Source organism: Lathamus discolor, chromosome 3 (genome assembly GCF_037157495.1).
Source record: "Lathamus discolor isolate bLatDis1 chromosome 3, bLatDis1.hap1, whole genome shotgun sequence".
In the NCBI taxonomy this organism is placed as follows: domain Eukaryota; kingdom Metazoa; phylum Chordata; class Aves; order Psittaciformes; family Psittacidae; genus Lathamus; species Lathamus discolor.
In genome coordinates this window covers 20380241-20403133 of record NC_088886.1, presented here as the reverse complement: position 1 = coordinate 20403133, position 22893 = coordinate 20380241, and the positions used below count along the sequence as shown (strand labels likewise).

The 22893-nt window shown below is 45.1% G+C and overlaps 1 protein-coding gene across 5 annotated transcripts in view; it reads left to right on the top strand.

The window, feature by feature from the left end:
• The window catches only part of PACS2 (phosphofurin acidic cluster sorting protein 2), an 81196-nt gene that overhangs the window by 42107 nt on the left and 16196 nt on the right, over nucleotides 1-22893 (top strand). For 2 of the 5 annotated variants that reach the window (XM_065673915.1, XM_065673913.1), the window contains exons 8-19: nucleotides 80-139; nucleotides 1355-1512; nucleotides 3585-3675; nucleotides 4500-4577; nucleotides 5333-5454; nucleotides 6188-6323; nucleotides 6987-7091; nucleotides 8596-8702; nucleotides 9420-9574; nucleotides 12949-13059; nucleotides 15065-15173; nucleotides 22344-22386. In XM_065673915.1, coding sequence (XP_065529987.1) covers nucleotides 80-139; nucleotides 1355-1512; nucleotides 3585-3675; nucleotides 4500-4577; nucleotides 5333-5454; nucleotides 6188-6323; nucleotides 6987-7091; nucleotides 8596-8702; nucleotides 9420-9574; nucleotides 12949-13059; nucleotides 15065-15173; nucleotides 22344-22386 — 1275 coding nt within the window. The remainder of the gene's footprint in view (nucleotides 1-79; nucleotides 140-1354; nucleotides 1513-3584; nucleotides 3676-4499; nucleotides 4578-5332; nucleotides 5455-6187; nucleotides 6324-6986; nucleotides 7092-8595; nucleotides 8703-9419; nucleotides 9575-12948; nucleotides 13060-15064; nucleotides 15174-22343; nucleotides 22387-22893) is intronic. The other 3 variants (XM_065673912.1, XM_065673911.1, XM_065673910.1) reach the window with 3 other exon arrangements.

Sequence of the window (22893 nt, the reverse complement as noted above, 5' to 3'; positions counted from 1 at the left end):
TGTGTCTGAGCGTTTTGCAGACTGGGAGAAAAATGTTTACTTAATGCTTTACTTATGTAAAAGTGTCTTTGACTTGCAGCAACAAAACTTCAAGCAGAAGGTTGTGGCATTGCTGAAGAGGTTCAAAGTGTCTGATGAGGTAAGTAATTCATTCTATAAGCCTTCCTGTCTTGTGTGTTGCCCTCTGCTTGGTGCATCTTGCTTCAGTTGTCAGGAACACTCTTCTGTTTCCCCCTAGTTCCCTTCATTTTGTTTTCACATCTGCAGTGGATGTGACCTTTCCTTACACCCTGGCCTTGCATGAAGGCTTGAGGGCCAACTTTAAAATGTCATCAAACATTTTCTAGATCAAGTTTTATCAAAAGCAGATTATGGCAGCTGTGTATGTACCCATTAGTTTTGCAGACTGGTTTAGAATTATCTTTGACCATTTCAAAGACAAGTATACAAGGAGTATATTGCTTGTGAAGTTAAATCCCAGCCTGTTTGATCATCTTACTAGAACAGCCAGGCAAGACATGAAAAACTTGGATAAGGGAGCATGGGTTCACAGGAGAGTCAGTGTTCCGGTCAGAGCCGAGATCCAAAACTCAAGAAACCTGTGTAACATTAACTATCTAATATAAAAACAGTTAGCATCTCAATTGGCTTTATGGCTGTGTGTCGATTTTGTGGCTTGTGGGAAAGAGCGAGTAACTCCTCATGCTTCCTTATGCTTCCAGACAGCCCTGTTAGCTTTGCTGTTCTTCCCAAGTTAGCTCAGCAGAGTCAGCACCCTGCGCACTTACTGCGCACCTTGTGCCTGCTTACTGTGGTGTATACATGAAGCAGCCTGTGGAAGTTTTGTGCAAATACCTGTTCTCTTGGGCTTTGCATGTTGGTCTAGCTGATGCTTGTCCAGGTTTCAGGCACGTCCTGTGGGCATTTTTGTCATTTCTACCTTCTTGGTTATCAAATCAGGAGGTGTGATGGCAACTTTTTCAGTAAAACCCAAGACTGTTGGGAGTACTGCATTTCTGATCTTGTTCTCAGAAAACTGGGACTCCATTAGGTGTCTTTTCAAAGCCTTGTTTGTAGAAGGGGGTTGAATAATGCACATAATCTGTGGTTAATAGCATGTTTGTGGATGCTTAGTCCAATAGGTAACTTCTGCTTAACCAGATGCTGACAAGCTTGACCCAAAGCAAAGGTTTCTCGTATACTTAATGTTTCTGTTGGATATAATATCCTTGCACTACAAACAGAATCTTGCTCCCAAGTCCGGTGTGCTGCATTCCCCGGGGCAGCTCAGGTGACATGGGATCAGTCTGGCTCCTACCTGAGTCAGCGATGCCTGCTTTTGTCCTGTGTGTAGGTTCTGGATTCAGAGCAGGACCCGGCAGAGCACGTTCCAGAGGTGGAGGAGGACTTGGACCTTCTGTATGACACACTGGATATAGAGAACCCGAGTGACAGCGGGCCAGAAATGGAGGATGATGACAGTGTCTTGAGCACTCCAAAGCCAAAGTTAAAGTAAGTGTGGGGAGGCTGAAGCTGGGCCAGAGAGAGACTGTGTCCAGTGTCAGCACAGATTAGGTGTTCTTGCTATTCCCACCCCTCCATCCTGGCTTTTTTTTTTTTCCTCATCTTGACCTGGTCTTGGAGCCCTAGCATGTGCTGTTACAATGTGAATTGCTGCTTGTGAGCTGGAGGTAGTGTGTGGGGGTCTTACTTCCTTTTAGTCTCACTTCTTCCTTGATTCTTGTGCAGATGTTTTGCTTGCCCTGCTACCTGAGCACAAGGGTAGGAGCTGCTGACTGGAAGGCAGTAGAATTGAACCAGCTGTTTTGAAGAGGTGGTAGAAACAGCCAGGACATCTGTGCTAAGGCAGAAGGAGACATGGTTGGAAGCTGCAGAAATAGAGGCAGGGATGGAAAAAGCAGACTGTGTCTTTCTGGAAAAGCTGATAAGACCCTCTGTGGAAAGAGGGTCTTTGCAGACATTAGGGAAGCAGAATTGTGGGAAACAAAGGAGCCTCTCTGGGCTCAAGGGGACTGACTGCAGCACACATAGATCAGTGCAAGCGTGTTCTGAACTAGCTTTTGTGGACACTGACATATGGATAATCACAGCACTGTGAAGCTGAGCCAGGGATCACTGGCTCAGGGTGTTAAGCAGATGCTGAACCCCGAGCTGACAGAGCTGTGTCACAGTGCTGCCAAATAAAGACCGAAAACATGACTGAGCTGCACTCATGCTTCTGACTGGCATGTGGTTGCATGCTCAGGCCTTCAGTGTTGTGGTGGCTCTAAAGCAAAGCCTACCACAGCAGTTGGTCAATACAGTATCTGTAAATGCCAGGTAATTGCCAGCTGTCATAATCATAATTAATGTTGAATATCCTAATTGGGCTGAGAATAGGTTTTGAGTCTGGAGCGACGTGCTCTCTATCAGCAAGCCAGAAGATGTCAAGGATATGCTGGGGCAGCAGTGGTAAGTGATGGAGCTCCTGCCTTTAAAGGCATTTGGAGCTTGACCCAATGTATTGCAAGTTGGTAGACCCTACCTCGAAGGAATTTGAAAGTAGATAAGGTAAGCATATGCTTTGAAACAAGCCAGAATGTTGTACTGTACACACTGAGAGCTCATGTCCTGTTCCCTGGAGGCAGCTGTTCTGGGATATGTGATTACAGGAATATTACTGGAATAAGAACTTACTGTGTCTGGTCCTGAGGAGACACTTTGTGGTTTTCTGGGTCCAGTTCTTGTGTTCACATCTTGAAAGGATGTGATAAATGCTGATGCTTGTAAGCAGGTTTTTCCTGCAACAAGAACAACCAAAAAAAATCAGTTCCTTAAATTGTAATTGACTCTTGTAGCTGGTGTGATGAGCTGCCTTTTTACATGGAAGCACAACCTGATTGTATGTGCTACCTTATCTTCCTGAGTGACTTTGTAATCGGATCACAGGGCTGGCAGCCAAATCCAGATGCAAGCTGGAAATAATATGCGTAGTACCAGGAGTCACTTACCCGCAGGAGCAGAGTATCCGTGTGGGGCAGTAGCTCTACTTGCTATATTTCAGTCAAGAGTTAGACACTGTCTAGGCTGGCATGTCGTTCAGTCAGCATTTGCAAAGCTGAAACAAGAATTGCAGTGTCAAACTTTGCACCTTGTGCTTGGGGTAGTGAGGGCACAACTGCTCCTGTGGGGTGAATGTGCAATTCTGTTCTGCTATGGGAAAAAGCTGGACCTGCATGCGCACTGTTGATTTTCTGCTGTTTGGTGTGTAGTCTGGGGGCAAGCAAGTATTCCTAGGAAGGGCTTTATAAGTATGATGTGTGATAGGTGACACATTGGATCCATTAGATGGAAGTCTTACCAGTTAGTGTCAGGTCTAGGCAGAGGTCCCTGGGCTTTCTGGCTTCTCTTGCTGTCCTGGAGACCTCCCTATCCTTTCAGAAATAGCCTATAAATTTCACTGGAACCACTGCGGAGCAGTGAGACACCCTGGGAACAGTCACGTTGCTTTGCTGTGAATGTGGTGGACTTTCTCTTGTTAGTGGTTTTGATAATAAGAAACTGTTTTTTCTTTCTGTGTTCAGACCTTATTTTGAAGGACTGTCACACTCCAGCTCTCAGACAGAAATTGGTAGCATCCACAGCATCAGGAGCCAGAGAGAGCCATCAAGTCCTGTAAGTCATGTTTCATGAAGGTTATCTATCTGCAGGTAATATAGCAGACTTACACATGCAAATAGAGAACGGTGCAAATTAAAGCACTCTCTCTGACTTCCTCCAGAGACTTGAATGCAGAGATACAAATTTTCTGCTAAGAAAACATGGAGAGGGGGCATGTTTGGGGGTTTGGTTTTGGGTGGTTTTTTTTGGTTGTGGTTTTGTTGTTGTGGGGCTTTTGTTTTTATTTGAGGGAGCTTTCATGTTGTGGGTTTTTTTTGGGGTGGGTGTTTTTGTTTGTTTTTATGGTGGTTTTTGTTTTGTTTGTTTGGGGTTCTGTTTTAAGCAATAATTGTATTAACTCAAGGGGGACTTCTTTAGGTTATGTGTTGCATACTTGCTAACAGTATGAATAGCTCTCATTTCACATGTACTTGAAGTGTCTGCCAGGATGGGAGATGTTGCCTGGGAGCTTTTGGGACTGACACTGTTGGAGAAGGGTTTACCTTACTGCTGTTGGGGTTCTTTTCATGCTGGCTGGGAGCAAACGGTGAGGGGCAGCTCAGCCCCTTTTCCATCTCCTCATGGATGGGCATGTTAGGCTCATAGAATATCAGTCTTATTCCAGGGCACTTCCTTACCTCTACTGTGTATCAGCTACTGCTTTGCCCATCCCACACGGATGTGTTTGTTCCTGGTGTGACCAGGAAGCACTCCTGGTCATCCTGCAGAGCTGTGCAGTGTTTACACAGAGAAGTGTGTCTTTTTAACGGCCTGGTCCAGAGAGCATGGCTGAAAGCTGTGCTGGTGCCATAGCTCCTAATGATTTTTCTCCTCTCAAGCAGGTAGAAGTGCCTGAAAAGACAAAGAGTCTTGGAACCAAGCATGCAGGCGACAGTATTTCTGACACTGTCTCTTATGTAAGTTGAAAAGACACTTGTTAATGTAACTCCTGACAGTTTGGGTGTCAGCTGTGAACTGTATTCTGTGCTATGTGTCAGTCTGTCCATATAGTTTCATATGCAACACAACTTAGTAACGTTAGCTGCAGTGAAGATAGTGCTCAGCTCTCCTCCTGACCTTGGTTGTTGGAGGTTCTTGTGTCTCAGTTTTTTGAAACTTAAATGCTGTACGTGTCTTTCTGTTGAAACAGCCTTTCTCTTGGTTTGAGTAAGGCTGCCCTGAAGTATGCTACTGAGCATGTGCCTTGTCCTGAAAAATATTCATTTTATCAGACAGAGGTGTTACTTACAGCTGAATTGGCAGAAATTGAGCTGATCCTGGGATAAAAATTGCAAAGCTCAAGTTGCTCTGCTGTGGGTATGCAGTTTGTAACATTCCTCGCTCTGCTAGTTCATTTGGCTAGACTGAATTAATCTGCATTTCATGAGAAGACATGTCTCTAGCTTTGAGCTGGTGGAGTGCCTTTTCCATAGAGCATATCTAGGCACTTTTTCTCCCTCCATCTCACTTGTGAGGAAGGCAGAGCTGAGAACTGGGAGCCCTAGATAGCCAGTATTGGCTTCTCCCCTTGGCAGTGATTAGCATGTCTGGAAGAGGAAGGCTGAACGTGACCCAGACAGAGATAAGCTGGTGTGCCTCCTGCTAGCCCTTGTGGTAGTGAGACCTAGGGGAGGGTTTGTTCCTGATGAATTGGTTCCCTGTGTTTTTGCAGGAGCCTAACCAGCAAGCTGAGGTCCCTGAAGCTGAACTTCCCACACCAGATGTGTTTGTTGAGAAGCTCCCACCCAGCGGGAAGATCACCAAGACAGAGTCCCTCATTATCCCATCCACCAGGTAGAGTGGTGATGCAGCACTGCGCCTGCTGCAGGGCTGCAACTCATTGCTAACATTTGTTCATGATGGCCTTAAGCCATTGACTGCAAGGACACCCTCCTTGTGTCCAAGCACTTAAGTGATGGATCTTGAGCACTTAATAAATGAATGCTCAGAAACCTGAAGGGCAGCATTGCTCCGAGGTTGCTCGTGTTTCCTTTGTTGTACCTACTCCATGTCCAAGGAAGTTTTTGTGCAACTCTGTAGCTTCTAAGTCAATGTCTGATGCAGATTTTGGCTTTAAGGGTGGTTGTTAAGTCTAGCTTATGCCCTATTGAACTTTCCCAAACTGGGTACTAAATATGGCTTAAGCAACTCCACCATATAGTTTCTCCAGTTCTATGCAAACAGATAGATATTCTTTTGAAGAAGTATTTCTGTGCTGCTTTTGGGTGTGTGACTGCTATTTGCTTGGCTGGATCCTGTTATACTTGTGTAGCAATAGCAGGGTGGAAGTGTGGGTCTTAGCTTGGGCTGTGGAAGTCTGCCTGGGACCAGGCTTTGTAGCTGTACTCTGTGCTCTGCACTATCAGAAGCAGAATTAGCAGATAGATCTTAAGCTAACTCAGGTCTATGTGCATGATTCCCTAATGCCTCCCAACACATTGTTGAGGTTGCCAGACTGGGTGATCTGGCATTTTGGGGATGCATATATCATACAAGCCAGGTCTGGAATGCGAGCACATCTCTCTAGCAGGTCTGAAGGGAAGCAGACTGGACGTCGGGGAAGGAGTACATCTCTGAAGGAGAGGCAGCCCGTGAGGCCACAGAACGAGAGAGCAAACAGCCTGGACAATGAACGCTCTCCAGACACGCGACACCACTTACAGGTGTGAAAAAGATTGCTGTCTCTTCAGCCACCCATAGTTTTTCCTCTTACCCAACTGTCTCTTGTGGTTCCTTTCCTTGTGGCCCAAGTGTCATCTCTACTGGAAGAGATCTGGGCCCTGCAGCTTCAGGCAAGAGGGTATTTGGCTTGGCTGATATCATACCTTACATCTTGTCCTGGGTTCAGCTTAAACCTTGACAATTCAGTCTGCTGGGTTTTGCCAGCTTATTGCTTTGTCAGCCCACCATAAACTGAAAGCACTGGAACAGATTGTTATGATGAGAAATTAACAGGGCTGTGTTGATGAATAACTCCTTTGAAATAAGGCAAATTGCTGGGCATTTCCAAAGGGGACTGACTTGTGCAGAGCATATGTGCCATTCTTTTGTTAGCTGTGGGACACACTTAATCCCCTTCTTGAAGGAGATTGTTCCTAGCTTCTATGAATCCAAAATTTCTTGTGCTGCTGTTGGTATGAAGTGATGTAAGTAAAAGTGAATGGCAGAAAGAGTAATGGCCAGTGAAACCAAGGTGGCTAATAAAGGGGCCTGCAGGGGAGCTGGCCATGCGCAGCCACCTCTTACGAACTGCAAGGGCTCGATCTGGTGGCTTGACAATTAGAGCTGACGTCTCCTACTGTTCTCTTGTCTGTCTTTATTTCCAGATCCCCAGGAAAACGGTGTATGACCAACTAAATCACATCCTGGTTTCCGATGACCAGCTGCCAGAAAACATTATTCTTGTCAATACTTCTGACTGGCAAGGCCAGGTAAAGGCACAAGACGTTACCTGAAGCACAGTTCTCCTTCACTGTTCCTCAGGAATGGACAGGCCTTGAGCTCTACCACTAACCAAGTAGGTTCTGCTGCTTGGTTGGAAGAGCAGTGGTGGTGCGTGGGGGCTGGCAGCATACTAAGTGTTCAGTGCCTACAGATTGGATTTCATTTGACCAGGAGATGCTGTGAATCTTGTAAAGCTTTCCCACCTGAGTCTTCCAACAGAGTTGTTTTCTTTCCTCTTCCATGAAATGCTGTTCCTTCTGGTTAGCAGCACACTGGGACCGGCTAGAGCTTTGCACTCAAGAGCCTTACTTCTCAGCTGTAGTAGTCTGGGACAAAGGAGGCAGGGAGGGCTGACCTGTGGTTTAGGCTGAGATTTCTAGGCACAGGTGGTGAGCACAGGAGGAAATATTTCAGGTCAGCTCTGTGTTGCCTTGCACACATGCTTGTGATTCCTGGCTGCAGGTATGTCACCCTGTTTTTTCTAGTAGAGTGATAGTTGTATAAGGAGAACCCTGAGCAGTCCTTTCTTCTGCTGTCAACATGGGGTGGTTACAGGTTTGGAACGAGCTTTGCTCCTTTTGGGAGCTTAGTCTGGGAAAGCAGTAAGATGTACATGGAAGAGGACCAATAAATGTGCGCAGGGTGACTGTGGCCTGTGGAACTTATGCCAGGCTCATAGAGTTACATTGTCTGGTTTGGCTTTCTGCTTCTGGAAGAACTAGGGTCTCGATGTTTGAGGGAGCAAAAATACCAGCTGATCTACTGGTTCTCATTTCTCTGTACTTGGAAGGTAGAAAAATGCTTTCTGGAGATGGGCATCAGTCGTTGTAGGTCATCTTCCAGTAATTCTAGCAGCTTGTGCTTGCAGTACCAGAGGACATGAAGGTAGCATTGGCTGGAGTGTACAGATTAGTGGTGTGGAATTTGAAAGCTTGAGGTGATTGCTGAGTTTCATTGTGTCCGTATATACCTGAGGTCTGTGTTAACTTGTTTGCGTTGTTTGCCATTAGCTGCACAGAAAGGAAAAAGTCTCATGAGGAGCGCGTTTTTAGTGCTTGAGGGTAGCCAGAACATTGCATTAGTTTAAGTCCTTTTGAAATCAGGGAGAAAAGCAACTGCAGTTCCAGAAGGAGGCGAGTAGGCAGCATGTGCTCTTACGCAGTGCTGCCTGCTAAGTGAATGACCTGTTGCTGTCCTGCTCCCTGCAGCTGTAAACTATTGCTGTTATATAGTTGTCATTGCTGTGTTTTGGGTATAGTGTTAGTGTTTATCAAGAAGGTGCAATGTTTCCATTTTTCTAGAGGAAGAGCTTTCCTTTGGCTGATTCACAAAGATGAGGTATTTGAGAAATAGCCGTATGACTTACAAATTGGGCACGGTGAAAGTGCCTGCGCTTGGGTGTGAGAATACCTAGGAGGCTAGGGCAGGCGGATTTTCTTGTGACAAGTTGTAGCAAAAAAAAGACTACAAAATGTTCTGTTCTTTCCTCAGTATCTGTCAGATGTCTTGCAAAAGCATACCTTGCCAGTGGTCTGCACATGCTCTTCAGCGGATATTCAGGCAGCTTTCAGCACTATTGTCTCCAGGATACAGAGATAGTAAGTTTTCACTTTGCTTGTGTGGTTTGTTGAATCTCAGCTCTAAAAGCCCCTCGGCTTCTGTGCCCCCGTGCCCAGGGAGTTCTCCCAATAGCTGTGAAATACTTCTCCCTTCCAATACTTCTCCCTAGTATACTCTCCTGAAGTCAGAGTTGTGTGACTCTTCGGCACTCGCCAGCCCTGCACACTCTTGCTATTCTGCCATGTGTGTGAAGGTACATTTCTTTCGTCAACACCAGTGATTTTAAAAGGTTGTGCTTTGGAGGCTGCCTCACGGGTCAGATCTAATAAGCAGTAAAGCATACAAAATATGTACCTAATAGGTAGGTTTTTAAATAGTTCTTCCCATGCACCCCTGCGGTAATTCCCAGATTAAGTCCTCAAGGTGTTCCCTAGGTACCTGCTAAGGGCTGTAGGTACCCAAGTATGGTCTCTGACGCAGCAGTTAGTTGCAGCAAGTACATTCTAACCTAGATAGTTGAGTCCAGCTCTTTAGATAATCCAAACATGTGAAAGAAGGACCAAGGAGGCCAATTAAGAAAATACTGAACAATGTTGCATTTCATTAATAATGTTTGAAGCTGCTGCTAATCACTGGTGATACCGCTTTGTGTATTCTGCTCTTCTGCTGTAGTTGCTATTAAACAGGTTTGTTTACTTGTTCTGAAATGTCTGGTTGGAAGCACAATTATGAATGTTTCCTCTTTTTCTATCTAGCTGTAACTGCAATTCGCAGCCTCCAAACCCAATTAAAATTGCAGTGGCCGGAGCCCAGAATTACCTCAGTGCTGTATTGAGGCTCTTTGTAGAGCAGCTGTCTCACAAAACCCCAGACTGGCTTGGCTACATGAGATTTTTGATCATCCCTCTAGGTAAATAAGGATCAATTTTTCTTCTTAGAAAGATGAACGGGTTAAGTGGGATGTGTTCCCTCAGGAAAAGCCTTTGTGGAAACTTTATCTTGGTATATGGCTGTTAAATGAGGCAAACGTCATGCTGTCATAGTATTGTGTAATGCTTGTGTTGCTGCGTTTGCATGTGTGAATTCCATCTTTACTTTCTTGATGCCAAAGTCTGCTTGTAAACATTTTGTTTGAAGTAAGGGATTGAATACTTCTCCAATAAGGGGAGGCTCCTATGTATCTTTTAATCACAGTACAATGAATACACAGAGCAACATTGTAGAAGCTCTTTCCCTGGCTGAAATCTTAAATTCATTGGGCACCCTGTTTCCCTGAGCAGTAACTGTTCTGGCTTCTCTGAGGCTGACACAATAAATGTTTATATGGAGGAAGGGGGTTTGAAAATTTTTAAATGCTGTGAAACTGCTGAGAGATGAAATTATTCAAATTACATGTATCTTTTGACCTTTCCTTTACATGCTGTTCTCTTCAGGTTTTTCCTTCAGTTTTCCAGCACTTTATCTCTGTCTTTCCAGCAGTCAATAAGCCTGCCTGGCTGGAAAGTTAACTTAGCTTGGGCTGCGTGTGTTGGGGGATGCTGAGTGGACTGATGATAATGTTAGGGGTCTTGTTAGAAATGTGAGGAATGTTGTAGCAGTGAGGCCTGGGAAGCCAGGCAGTCACTGATGCTTGTCAGCAGGGGTATCTGAGCAGTGTTGGTGGTATAAGGGCATGATGTCAGAAGCCAGTCTAGTCCGAGGCTCGGATTGTGTGAATGAAGGACTTGGGTGACGGTGTTTGAAAATCACTTTTTCTCAGTATTTTCGAAGTCTTCTAGGTTTGTGACCAGCTCATGGCAGTTGTGGTAGGAGTCAGAAGCTGCTGCCAGGCACCACGAACAGTGTGGTTAGGCTGTTGATTTGCAGAAGTCAAATGAAAAATGCAGAGGAAGAGAGCTAAATCCTTCAGAAAGGAAGGCATTTAGTTTCCAGAGCGGTTGGCAGGACGAGAAAAGAGAGCCCCTTAGGGGGTAAAAACAAAATAAATATTTCTGCAAGGTTAAATGTGCTTTGAATGAGAGTCTGTTTGACCAAGGGCTTTGGTCCTTGTGTGCTGTCTCCTGGCCTCAGAAGAAGAGTTTTCTGTCCTGCAGTCTTTAATGGTCTGAAAATATTCTCTTTGAAAGTGAAATACAAGATGTAGCTATTGTGTCTTTTGTGTTGTTTTTTTCAAACTTAGAACTTTCTTTTGGAATGAAAAGGAAATTACCAAAGCACTTTGTTAATGGAACTGCTTCAGAATGGTGAATGCTTTTTAAATGTACTTTAAATATAGAAACTTCTCTAACAGGACCTTTTCGTAGAAGTCTGCAGTAATTCCTGGTTGGACCAAGTGCTTATTTCTGGCCAGCTTCCTGGCAGCTCATAAAAGTGATTGAGGAGCAACCTCTCTTTTCTGACAATTAAAAAAAGCACCAAAGACAGAATGGTGACTGTGCCAGAAATGTCTAAGGGGAAAAGACTTCCTACTGTTAGCAGCACCTTCGAAGTAGGAATGGCAGAGTTTTTCCTAAGGTGGTGTTACATGCTTAGTTCACAACTACATGCTGCATTTTATTAACAATGAGAAACGCTCAGTGTCTGTAAGCATCCACACTGGGAGATTCACTCCAGCTTCTGATTCTATGGCTGAAGGACTCCTTTGATGTCCAAACCAGCATATAAACAACTGAAAAGGGGCAAATAAAATAAAAGGTAGGGGATAATTTTGGTTGTATGGGGTTTTTTTTTAGCATTTTAGTTAGCTCCCAGGGATAGAACTTCTTGGGGACCTCGATGTCTCAAGCACGTGGTCACTACGTGCTTCCAACTGCATCTGCCCCATGCAGTGTGTCTTCCCAGCATGTGGGAAGGCTTTTCCAGTGCATGATGCAGAGCTGTGCCAAGTGCACTGTTTAAAACTCCACTGAAAAAGAAATGATGGGTCTGAAAGTAGCCATGATCAGTGGGGTCCAGGAAAGAACTTTGACCACAGTCTCTAATGACATCAAGGAAAGTTCAGAGACTTTCTGCTTGAACCTTTCCTGGAAGTCTGGAAATTAGCCCTATTCTGGAGCACTGCGAAGAGAGTTGGGGTTTTTCCACCATGAGCTTTACTTGAAGGGTGGTGAGTATAGTTAAGCAACTGGGTCTTCCTGGGAGGAGCTGTCAGGTTACCAGTTACCAGCTGATGACTCAACTGGAAGTCCCTGGAAGTGTGGCTTGTTGTGAGAACTTTGTATGCAAGAAGGGTAAAAATGAGATGATTGGTAGGAACCCTGAGGCTACTTCATGGCTGATTGTAAATGTATAGGACTTTACACTGAGTGTGACTGAATTGTGGAGACTGGAAAGCACAACTCTTCTCATGTGTTAAAAAGACTGGAGGGAGTAGTTGAAGAGTGGGTTGTATGGTCTGGGGACATGTGTGGCCTAAACTGCACGTGGGAAATTTTTACCATCGACCAAGGCAGAGTTTGTCACTTATATGCCTTCCCTGTCCAGTATAAGTATGGAGTCAGATTTCCATCCAGGGCTGCAAGCTGGAGGCTGGAGACACAAACTTCATGCAAAGAAGTCTTTCTATGTTCATAGAGGAGCCATAAGGCTTAGCCAGAGCAAGCAGGGACCTGATGCGTATGCCAGCATTCACTGGGGGACTCTAATCCTTGCACTCTGCTTCCTGTTTTGAATTCCAACCTATTTATTAAACTTTCAGCCCTTCTCCACCAATTAAACAAGCCTCCTTGGGTTGTTTTTCCTGGTTGGAGACAATTGCCTCTTCTTGCTATTGTAAAATAAATGTGGTGTGCAAATGGTGTATGGAGGTGTTGTAAAACAGCTGTGGTGTGCAAATGGTGTTTGGAGGAAGGAATCTGACTCCTTTTTCAGAGGTGCCCTGGCTGTGGTGCAGGCTGTGGTCAGGAAGGGCTGCTGGGAAAGCCCCTTGCAAAGCTGCAAGGCTGAGATGGAGAGCCATAGGGCATCCATGTCTTCCAGATCATTTATTTCCTCGGCAGTTTCCCAGTCCTGTTTTCTTTGGCTTTTTAAAATTTAATTTGGCTGGAGAAAGAGGGAGATGTCACTGAAAGATATCGGTGGTGTTGAAGCAGTCTCTCTGCTGGAAAGTTTATTTGCATGCTCTTGTAAAGATAAGCTGGACTAAATTACTTGGTTATTATGGAAGAAATTTATTTCTGGGGTCTCTAGTGTAGTTTTGATTTTGGAATTTAATTCCTTACAGATTAAAGAATACAATATTTGGGGCTGGGAAGAACAGCTGTCATGTTTTCCTTTCTCTCTTAGGCTCTCATCCAGTGGCCAAATACCTGGGGTCTGTAGATTATAGATACAACAACTTCTTCCAAGATCTAGCCTGGAGAGATCTGTTCAACAAACTTGAAGCACAGACCACTGGTAAGACCATGTGTCTGTGTGTGGCCTGTGTGGGATGAAAGGCTTGAATGAGTAATTTCAGCAAATGTCAAGTAAATACAAGAGGAAGCAGACAAAGGTTTTTGTTCTTCTTTTCTCCCCTCTCCACCACATTCCCTTTTCAGATGCTGACCTTTGTATGTCCTCCATGCGGTGGTTTGCAAACAGTTGTTGGCTCCCAGAGGCACTAGTTGCCTCTGAATCATGCTGGTATTACATACCTCAGGTTTGTTTTTTGATGTGGAGGTCTCATTACCAAGTTTAGTACATCGCTTTCTTTGGCCTTTCACAAGCTGTCTAGCCTGAAAGGTTTGGAAAACTGGAAACTCTTGGAAGATTATCTCCTATTAGTTGTGTGTGAGGATGACCTTGACATTTCTGAAGTCTGCTGGCAGGATCTTTCTTATTAAAGCATAATTTTATTCTTCACCAGTGTTGTAAGAAATGGGAGCTGCCCTAGGTCAGATCAACAAGTTCCTGTTCTTATCTGAGTCTGTTCTAGGCCAGGATAAAGCCTCACAGTGTTAGTGTACTAATTTACTTAAAATATTAATGCTTACAGTTTTTCCATCCATTCCTTCAAGGACAGAAAGAAACAGGAGAAAGGAAGATTTGTATCTGACATTTAGGGCTACGTTGAAGGCTTGAGACTTGAATGAGGAGCGATGTCCTCATGGCAGCATATCCCCATACAGAAATTTCACTAGAAGGGAAAAGCTTTGGAGATTTTGGATCACTAGGAGGGTGGGGAGGTTGTTGTGTGGCGCTCCTGTTGGAATTGCCGAGTGCCTGGAGCTCCCAGGGTGCTCTTAGAAGTCCTCTAGCCATAAGAGGAGGCAAGAGAGACATCTTCACAGTTGATTGTTCAGAGATTTTTCCAGCAAATGGGAACTTGGCTGGACAAGTCCTTGGGCAGCCTGTTATAAAGGTGAAGTTTTAGCCTTGTTTGAAGCAAGATGCTGGACTAGAGATCTCCTGGTATGCCATCTAACCTAGGCTTTTCTTTGATTCTAAGCTTGTGGAGGAACAGATTTCTGGAACTGGTTTCTTTTCATTCCCTGCTGCACTTGGGAATGCAGACAGATGTCAATATAGACTTGTTTTTTGTGTCTGGGTTAGGAATACTTCATTAGCTATGCAAATCCAGAGAGATCCGTATCTGTTCCTTAGTTGGTTGTATGCTGCAGCCCTTATTTATTTGTCTGACTGCTATGAGGAAAATTCAGACTCATTTTTGTGTAGTCCAGACTTTTTAGGTTCTCCATTTTCATCTGTGCAGCGAGAACTGCACTGAAACACTGTAATGTCATATATTGATATGGTGAAGAATCCTAATTCTTCACAGTTCACTGTTCAAATTCAAAGTGTTTAAGTTAAAATGTCCATTAAGGTATTGTGGTGATACGTGCTTGGTGATACTCGCTTGCATTCCCTTGATCTCACAGTAGTGGCTCTTTGCTTAAAACCAAAGAAATATGAAAGGCATTTAGGAAATGTCTTCCTGTCAACTTGAATTAAACACAGTCCCACAGATCTGGAGCATGCTTGCTGCTACACATGTGATCTTTGTGCTCTTCCTACCCTTGTGTGGCTCTCAGTCTTTCCAGTTAACTCAGCAAGGCCATGAGTTCATTAGGAAATCAGGTAACTCAAATACTGGTGTGAGCAGAGCAGCTCACCAAGGCCCTGGAAGAAATGGCTAGGCATGTTCTTCAGCAGATACCTACAGTCAAGGTACAAAAAGTCTAAAACTGACTCTGGGCAGGTAAGCACTTTCCAAAAAAAAAAGCACTTTCACAAATATAAAATAACCATAATACTTCAGTCAATAATGATGCGTACAGATGTCTGTGAATCCAGTGTGTCTTCCTAATGTTTTTACCTTGGTGCTCTTGTAGGATGTTTGCTTTTGGTCAGACAGATGGAGGACAGTGCTGGCGATGGTCTGAGAAGTCACTTAAATTACTTTGTCTTTGTTCTATTGCAGTTCAAGAAACACCTGATGTTGTCTCCCGGATAACGCAGTATATAGCAGGTGCAAACTGTGCACACCAGTTGCCCATTGCTGAAGCCATGCTGACATACAAGCAGAAAAGGTATGTCACTAACGTAATACTTACTCTCCAGAGTGAACATCAGGTTGAAAGCAAAGTGCTTTTCTCATCTTGTGTGCCAGCAGTCTTAAAGTCACTCCAAATTGCAAACACCCTGGGAGCCTTACAGCAGTCTGCACCCAGTGGTATGTCCCATTTAGATAACAGCAAATCTACAGCAGTGTAGTTATTTTAAGTGCAGTGACTTCTTTGAAGACATGAGAGGTTTGGGGAAGTGGGGACGAGGCAGGATGGAGGAATGGACAAATTATATCTGCTTAGGTTCCAGAGATCTCTTACCACAGAGACGTTGGGTGAGTAAGACTGGACTGTGCATTCTCACCCTAAGTATCTTCCATGAGATCTGGCCTTTTTACATGGGTGTTGGGGGAACTGAAACACATTCTTTTTAGAGTGTAAATAGCAGAGCTTTTCACAGGAGAGACAAATTCCTTGTTGATTGGCAGTTGCAGACTACCATGATTCCTACTGGGGAGGGCTGACATTCGCCAGGTTTTATTTCAACTTCTCTTCAGGGATAAACATCCTTAGGAGGAAGGATTGGGGTCTGAAAACAAGGTTTCAGAAGAATGTAGAGCCTCATGTGGCCATGGTCCAGGAACAGGATTAATTGTCACTGAAGGGCAGAGATGCATTGTTTCTGAGGCACAGATGAGAATAATGGACTCCAACATACATCCCAATTATTTCTGAGAGCAGGACAAAGGACTAGCAATCATTTAAGGACTAGCAATCTCCTGTGAGACATGGATGCTATTAATTGTTAATTACTACCCTTCCCATGCTATAGCTGATTTTTCATTTTTGGTCTGTTAACATCCCCCATTGGTGCCTCCTTTGCTTATGAACTGGAAGGAATTAAAGGTGTGGATAGAGTCACTTTTTTCCCCCTCTTTTTGGAAATGCTCATTGTGTATTAATGTTTCATTCCTGTGTCTGCTCTACATTACTTTGCTGAAGTGATTCAGTAGCATTTAGCCCATTCTTCATGGTCTCCTAGGGAAAGTATTTCCAGACTGACTAGTCCATTAAGAAGAGTGCACACTCTTCATGTGTTTGTTAACTTCTGTGATGTTAACCTGATAAAGGTGATGTTCGGAGAGCCACAGGGTACTTGAAGCACTTAGCTTCAAGCTTTCATTTTGTTTTTGGTGTGGAGACTTACCTTAGTTACCAGCATGGAGCTCAGACACCCTTAGTGCAGTGTGAATCCATTCTGGTGGCTGCCTTGTTCTTTCTCCAAATCCTTTGGTTACTGGGTTCTGCACTGCTCTCCACTGCCTTCTCCATTCTGTTATAGGTTCGTTTTTGTCATTAACACACATTTAATCATTTTCAGTTTCGAATGTGCCTCAAAACCTCAGTTTGGTACTTTGCTGAAAAACTCTGAAATGTACTTCAGCAGCACACAGTATTTAGCTCCCGAGCAGTGTGTATGACTGCTTAACCAAGCTGGGGTGATGACCCATTTGGATTTTAGACCCTTTGGACTTGGTGGTACCATATCTGAAGCTGTCAATAGACTTAAATCAGGATCAGACCCTGCAGATGGTTACTTGGAAGAGAGATCGCTGAGACTTGTAGTCAGGCTCGTGGCACAGCCTACAGTATCTGTTAGTTTCTGTTGTGTCCACTTTAAAGTAATTTCTGCTTTCAGCTAAGTACCCCATGAGCAAACTGGAGAGAGAGTGTGTTAGAGGAACACGCTCTCCCATGGAGTGATGGACAGCTACCTCCCCGTGTGGCTTTCTTTAGAACTGCAGCTCTCTGTCGTTGGCAGCAGTTTAGGGAGTGTATTGTGACGAACAGCACAGAAATTGTGTCTCCATTAGCGCAATTAAATTAATGCATCACTTTGCTGTAAGTATAATAACATATTTATCTCTTTCTTTGGTTGCTTTCTGAAAAGGAAAAAGAGCTTTCATTTTGATTTTACCTTAAGGTATCAGTTCCTTTTAGGTTCCCTCTCCTATCTCCTGCCTCTTTTCCCCCATGAACTTGTCTTTTGAGCCTTGTTTAACAGTTCCTGCAGGTCTGGGATGCACAATTTGTGCTTTAGATTAAATTCTGCTTGCTGCTTTGAAACTGTGGCATCTGCTGTCAGAATGTGTTGTTGACAATGACTGCTCTGCCTTTGGACCACACATACAGGTTCCCAGGATGTAGATTGAATGGAAATAAAGGGGTTATTGAGAAAGAGTAGCTTTGAGCAGTAAAACAAAAAGAAGGCAAGGGGTTTTTTCTTCCTTTCTTCCTAGTCATCAGAGAATACAGTGTAGCTCCAAAAGCATCAGAACTGAGCTTTTCAGTTCCCATCTGTTGTAACTGGAGTGCTGTAGATGGCACTCGGCGGCTCAGGGTGGGGTTCAGCTGTGCAGTGTCTTAAGTGCAGACCAGCAAATCTTCTTCCTCTAGTCTAAAAAACTGAAGATTAGTCTCTTGCTGGCAGGCTATGGGACTTCTCTGAGCTTAAGAAAGAGGAGACAGATGTATGCTAGCAGTGGAGTTGTGCTCTCCGAGCTACCTACAAGACCCTTCTGCTCTGCAGGGTCCCCTACTTCAAATCATATGATTATTGAACATTGTTTATTTTGTCCTCAGTTCACAAAATTACTGTAACTCCCTTTTCCTCAAGGCCAGGGGTGAATGCTGTCTCCAAGGCCAGCTTTCAAGGCAGTGGTCCATGTAGAAACAGCAGTGGTACCTACAAATTCATTGCAAGACAAATCTCCCAGTATCCTAGCATTTGCTCTGTTAAACAAGCCCTGGTGGTCCAAGAAAAGCCAAGCCAGCCTTTAGGACATAGCTGTATGTGATGAGCTGCTTTACAACTTTATTGCCAGCTATCCCTACTTTGACTTACCTCCGCTCTCCTTCTTGTCCCTTTGTTCTGTTTGTCATGGCGAAAGGTTGGCGCATGTACTGCCTGTGATGGACTGCAGTGGTGTGAAAGCTTTGTCCATTCTTTTGGAGCATCTGCTGACCTTACCTGAAATAAAGGGGGCTGTTGATGAGGAAGGGGTTCAGAAAGGAAATGAATTGCCATTTCAGCTGCTCTGCGTTACATTGGGTGACTGAGTTTGTCTGTGAGCACTGGGAGAATTACTGGTTACTGAATTGTCAAGAACACTGCAGTCTGGGCAACATCTGGGGAGCTGAGACCATAGTGGCAGAGGTGACCCTCTCACTAGGAGGGGTGTATCATTGATGCTGATATCTCTCTGCATTGCTTTCATGAATGAAACCTTGCGATATTTCAGATCTGAGGCTTGACAGACACTCCTTCCCAGTGTGGCTGGATTTCTGATAAGTTCTGTGAACCTGGGCTGGTGTCACTCACTATAATTCAGTGTCAAGCACAGCTCATGACATGTGGCTTCTGGATAGCCCTTGCACAAATCTGGGGAGCAGCATGGCTGTTGGAAATGAAAGCATTACTTGCTTGTCAGGGCAAGGGCTGGGTCATTTCCTAACTAATTACACATTTACTAAGCTCTTCACTCTTATGTTTTGTAGAGCACTTCCTCAACTCTTGCTCCCTGGAGCATAAGTGCCTTGCACTGGGGGGTTCCTGGGGAGTAGGAAACCACATGACACTGTTTTCTGCCTGCTGTGTGTTTCTGAGGCTCTGCAGGACAGCGGCTGGGCACAGTCCAGTCATTTCTCTTGAGTGCTGCTTCTAAAACACACCCTGCAGCAGTTGCTGAACATGGACATAGCTGGTGAAGATGGATCCTGTCCCTTCTCTGGCTCAGCAGTGCCCATATCATCTGGCCGGTTGCTGCATGAACCTCTTTGGGCAGTTGGTAGGAACATAACAGGAGTTTACTTGTGCCCTTTTCCTGGCAGAGCAGTGCATAAGGGAAGAGTCAAAGCTCACAAAATGCTGGATGTCCTGTTGCGTTATGTCCAACCAGCTGTAGGAACAAGAAGGGCGCTGGACGTGAGTTTCATGAGGAAGCAGAGAGGTGACTTGCCTGATGTGTCATGGGGACCTGGGGTTGTTCTGTCGTATTGGAGAGTTTGATCACTGGAGACTTGTGGAGCAGGGACAGTGTTAGCCAGCAGACAGCTATAGTTGCCCAGTGGGAAAGAAAGATGCTTCATACCAAAGATGAACCTTGGAGAGTTGTTGGTATAGTGCCTAGCCTGAAGTGGCTTAAAGGCCTGTTAGTCCTTCAGTAAAAGTCCCCTCTTTCCTGTTGCACCCCTGCAGCACTTGCCTCGAATAAAGGTCGTACTCGAGACGCTCCTGCTAGGAAATCTGTTTTGGGTTGCTTAAATGTTAAATAAAATCTTATGAAAAGGCTAATAACTGGCATAACTGCTGTGACTGTTCAGGGCCTCTTACTGTAATACCTGAGTGCTTTGCAGCTTAGTTTGTACTTTGCCACAAAAGTGTGAGAGATGATTACTTCTCGTTGTCAGGTGGGTGACTCCTGGTGATGTGGTGGCTTGTCCTTTCCAGGAGTCCTAAACCAGAAGTCTGACTATCTGTCTTTGTTCAATCTGAATTAATTTCTTGTTGTAGGGGGCGACCCTGCAAGTCCATTTCTGGACAGTTTACCTTTCAAGGACTGACTGCAGGTGGATGGATTTTGCCCAAGGAAAAACACTGATTAGAGAGCTCCCCATTCCAGATAAGGACTTTCTGTCTAGTCTCTCTGCATAGGTCTGGTTTTTGGTTTTCCTCAGAATGTGTTTGTGGGTTGTTGTTTTTACTTTTCCCCAGAATTACAAAGGTGAAGTATCAGTAATACTGTTACACATCACAAATGGCAGTCAGGCCTGGCTTTAAATTACAGCTGAGATACCAGGGCCCTATGGATAAAATTAATGCCTTGGACATGGCTTGGGGGGGTAGAAGATCTCACAGGGAATCTGTGCAGCCAAGGTATAAGGGGGAGACTGCCTTGTCAGAGACAGGGGATATTTTAGTCTCAGGGCTGTGGTAGGAGGAATAGAAGAGACCATCACCAAGGTGAAAGGACTCTGGATTAATACTATGGGATCCCGAAGGACAAGAATCAGGAAAGAGCATAAAAGAATGGGTGAAGAACAAGCACAGTCATCTCAGCTTTCCTTTCATCCACATGAAGAGCAGCTGCTTTGATAAGCTGTGTTTTCAGAGGCACATGTGCAAGATCAGAGTTCCAAAGATGTGTGAAAGGACTAGACTAGCTGAGCTGAAATCCAGCTGGATTGCTTCAGGAACCATCTGTGCATCATTGTGAGCTGTGATAAATGGTGGCTGAGCAAATTATTTATTTCAGAATTGTCCCTGAGCTCTCCTCAGTGGGAGTCTCAGCTCCCGGTGGAACAAAAATGAGTTTTCTGCTGGAGTTGGATATGGTTTGCTTTTGAGAGCTCGGAGCAAAGCCATCCAGTAGCTGAGATGCTTGGGAGACTATTATGCTCCCATCACTTGGTCAGTGGGACTCACTTCTGGCTGCTTCTCAGCCCATGGAGCTGAAGAAATGAGAAGAAAGTTGTTCTGTTCTGTGTTTCTCCCAACAGCTCTGCATGTTTCTTGTTTCCCTTTGCAAAACTGGAGCTGGAAGCGTCATGTTTGTAGGAGATCTATTGCTGGGGAGTCTGCAGCTGTGTTTGGAAAGATGCAACCTTTCTGGCTTCCATCGCAGAATTGGGGACTTGGTCATTTTGTCATGTGTTTTGGGGGAAGAATGAAGGTGCAGTGCCTGAGGTCATGAGGTAGGAAGGGAACAAAGCCCCTGGCCTTACCTTAGGAATAGGTAAGCAGAGCTGAGACAAAGCGAGAGGCTGTTTACACAAGCACGCTCTGCTTTGGACCAGGAAGGAGCTCTGGCTAGGTCGTGTTTGCTGCAGGTCTATGCCATTCTTTCCATAGGGCTTAGAGGAAACTGTGCTAATTGGACAACGGTTAGCAACCTTGGTGCATTTGATGGATTTTTGATCTCTGCTGGAAACAGCACAGAAATACCTGCTTTCCTGAAGTGTTTGTGCTCTACCCAGCAATACTCTGGGTGAAGGAAATGATGGATGGTCAAACGAAGTTGAACGTTGCAGTGCTCCAAGCTATGAGGGATGCACAAGAGAAACATGAGAATTCTCAGTGTTTGTCCACTTCCTACCTGTTTCCTTTGCTTGGCCACTGAGAAATGTTTTGTGTCTTGCCGATGTAGTCACTTCTAGTGCTGAATCGTAGTTCATGGACATGCTTCTGCAGTCCTCTCCTTGCCCTGTGGGTCCCTTCATCTCTGTGCCCTTGAAGGAAGCAGAGGTTCTGCAGGCCCCCCCCAGCCTGCCTACATCCTCACTCAGGTCTTCCCCTTCTTGTCTTTGTTGGATCTCTCCCTAATTCCTGCTAGGTTTGACTGTGGCTTTTGTTGCTGGCCCTTTTCCACCCTCTGGCTTCTGAATCCCGGGCAGGGCCAGAGCAGGAAGGGCTGATGCCTTCCTGCTTTCAAAACATGTGTAGTGTCGTCTTCAGTTGTTTCTGGGACATGGTGTGCGTTTTGTTCGGTTTGGTATAGCTGTTTGCTGTTCTCGAGTTGGTGTCCTGATCTACCCAGTGTGCTCTGGTGCCCAACCTCTCTAGTGTGCCTGTCTAGGGGACTGCAAGCTCCCAGTGTCAGGGAACATGTATCTGTGTGCATGAGTGTGTGTGTGTACACGTACTTGCTAGTGCTATACAAATAACCACGTGTCACAGCTTGTAACCCTGTGGCAGGCTAACTGCTTTAGCGATGCTGGGATATGCAAGGTATGGCACATGACTCCAAAGGTGGGACGCGTGAAGGCCATGCGTGCAGAGCGCTTCAGGTACTAGTAAGTAACGCACAGTTCTCAGTGTTGTTGTGGCACAGATCCATTTCCTTGCAGTAGGAGGTTGTGTGTCTGTAATGACTGCAATGCCATTAAAGCATGTTTCTCTGTCAAGCGTGAGGGAGGGAGGAAGAGACCTTTCCCCTGAGAGATGTGCCGTAAGCTGCGTGCTCTTCCCCACCCATGCAGATTCTTAGCGTGCTGGCAGGGGGCCTTGAGAGGAGACATTGGACTGGCGCTTGCATACTGTCCGTCCCTGCTGCATGCTTGAATGCAACATATGAAGTGAGTATTGTGTCCAGTGAGGAAGCAAGCTGATAACACCTCTTTTCTCTTTGCCTTTAGCCCTGATGAAGAATCTTCGCAGAAGTTCATTCCGTTTGTTGGGGTGAGTGTTGTCTTAGTTATGCTGTCTCAAGCCAGCTATTATACATCCACAAGTGTTAACCTAAATATATCAGGTTTCTGGGGTAGAGCAGGAGCAGTGAGTGCTCTAAGGCAGAGTGTCAGCCTGAGCATCTGATAGTTGATGCATCTGCCTGGGATGTAAGCAAGCCTCTACAATCCCTCAACAAAGTAAAGGGTATATTTTGCTTTCCTGGCAGGTGGCTCTGGGCAGCTCTGTGCTGCATGCCTGTAGGCACTGAAGCAGGCACCATAGCCTTGCTCATTCAATACAGAGAGGAAAGTGTGATGCTGAAGTGCTCTGATCCACAGCCTGTCTTTTGCTGCGGACCAAAGCACCTACATAGTGGAGGATTACTGCTGGGCTGCATGTGGAGGAAGGTGGTGTGTTCCTGGAAACCTGATGTCAATATTGCTGTGCCCAGTTATCGCCCTGGGTGTTGGATGTGGCCAAATTTGCTATTTCAGTGTCAGTATTCTGTGTGTTTGT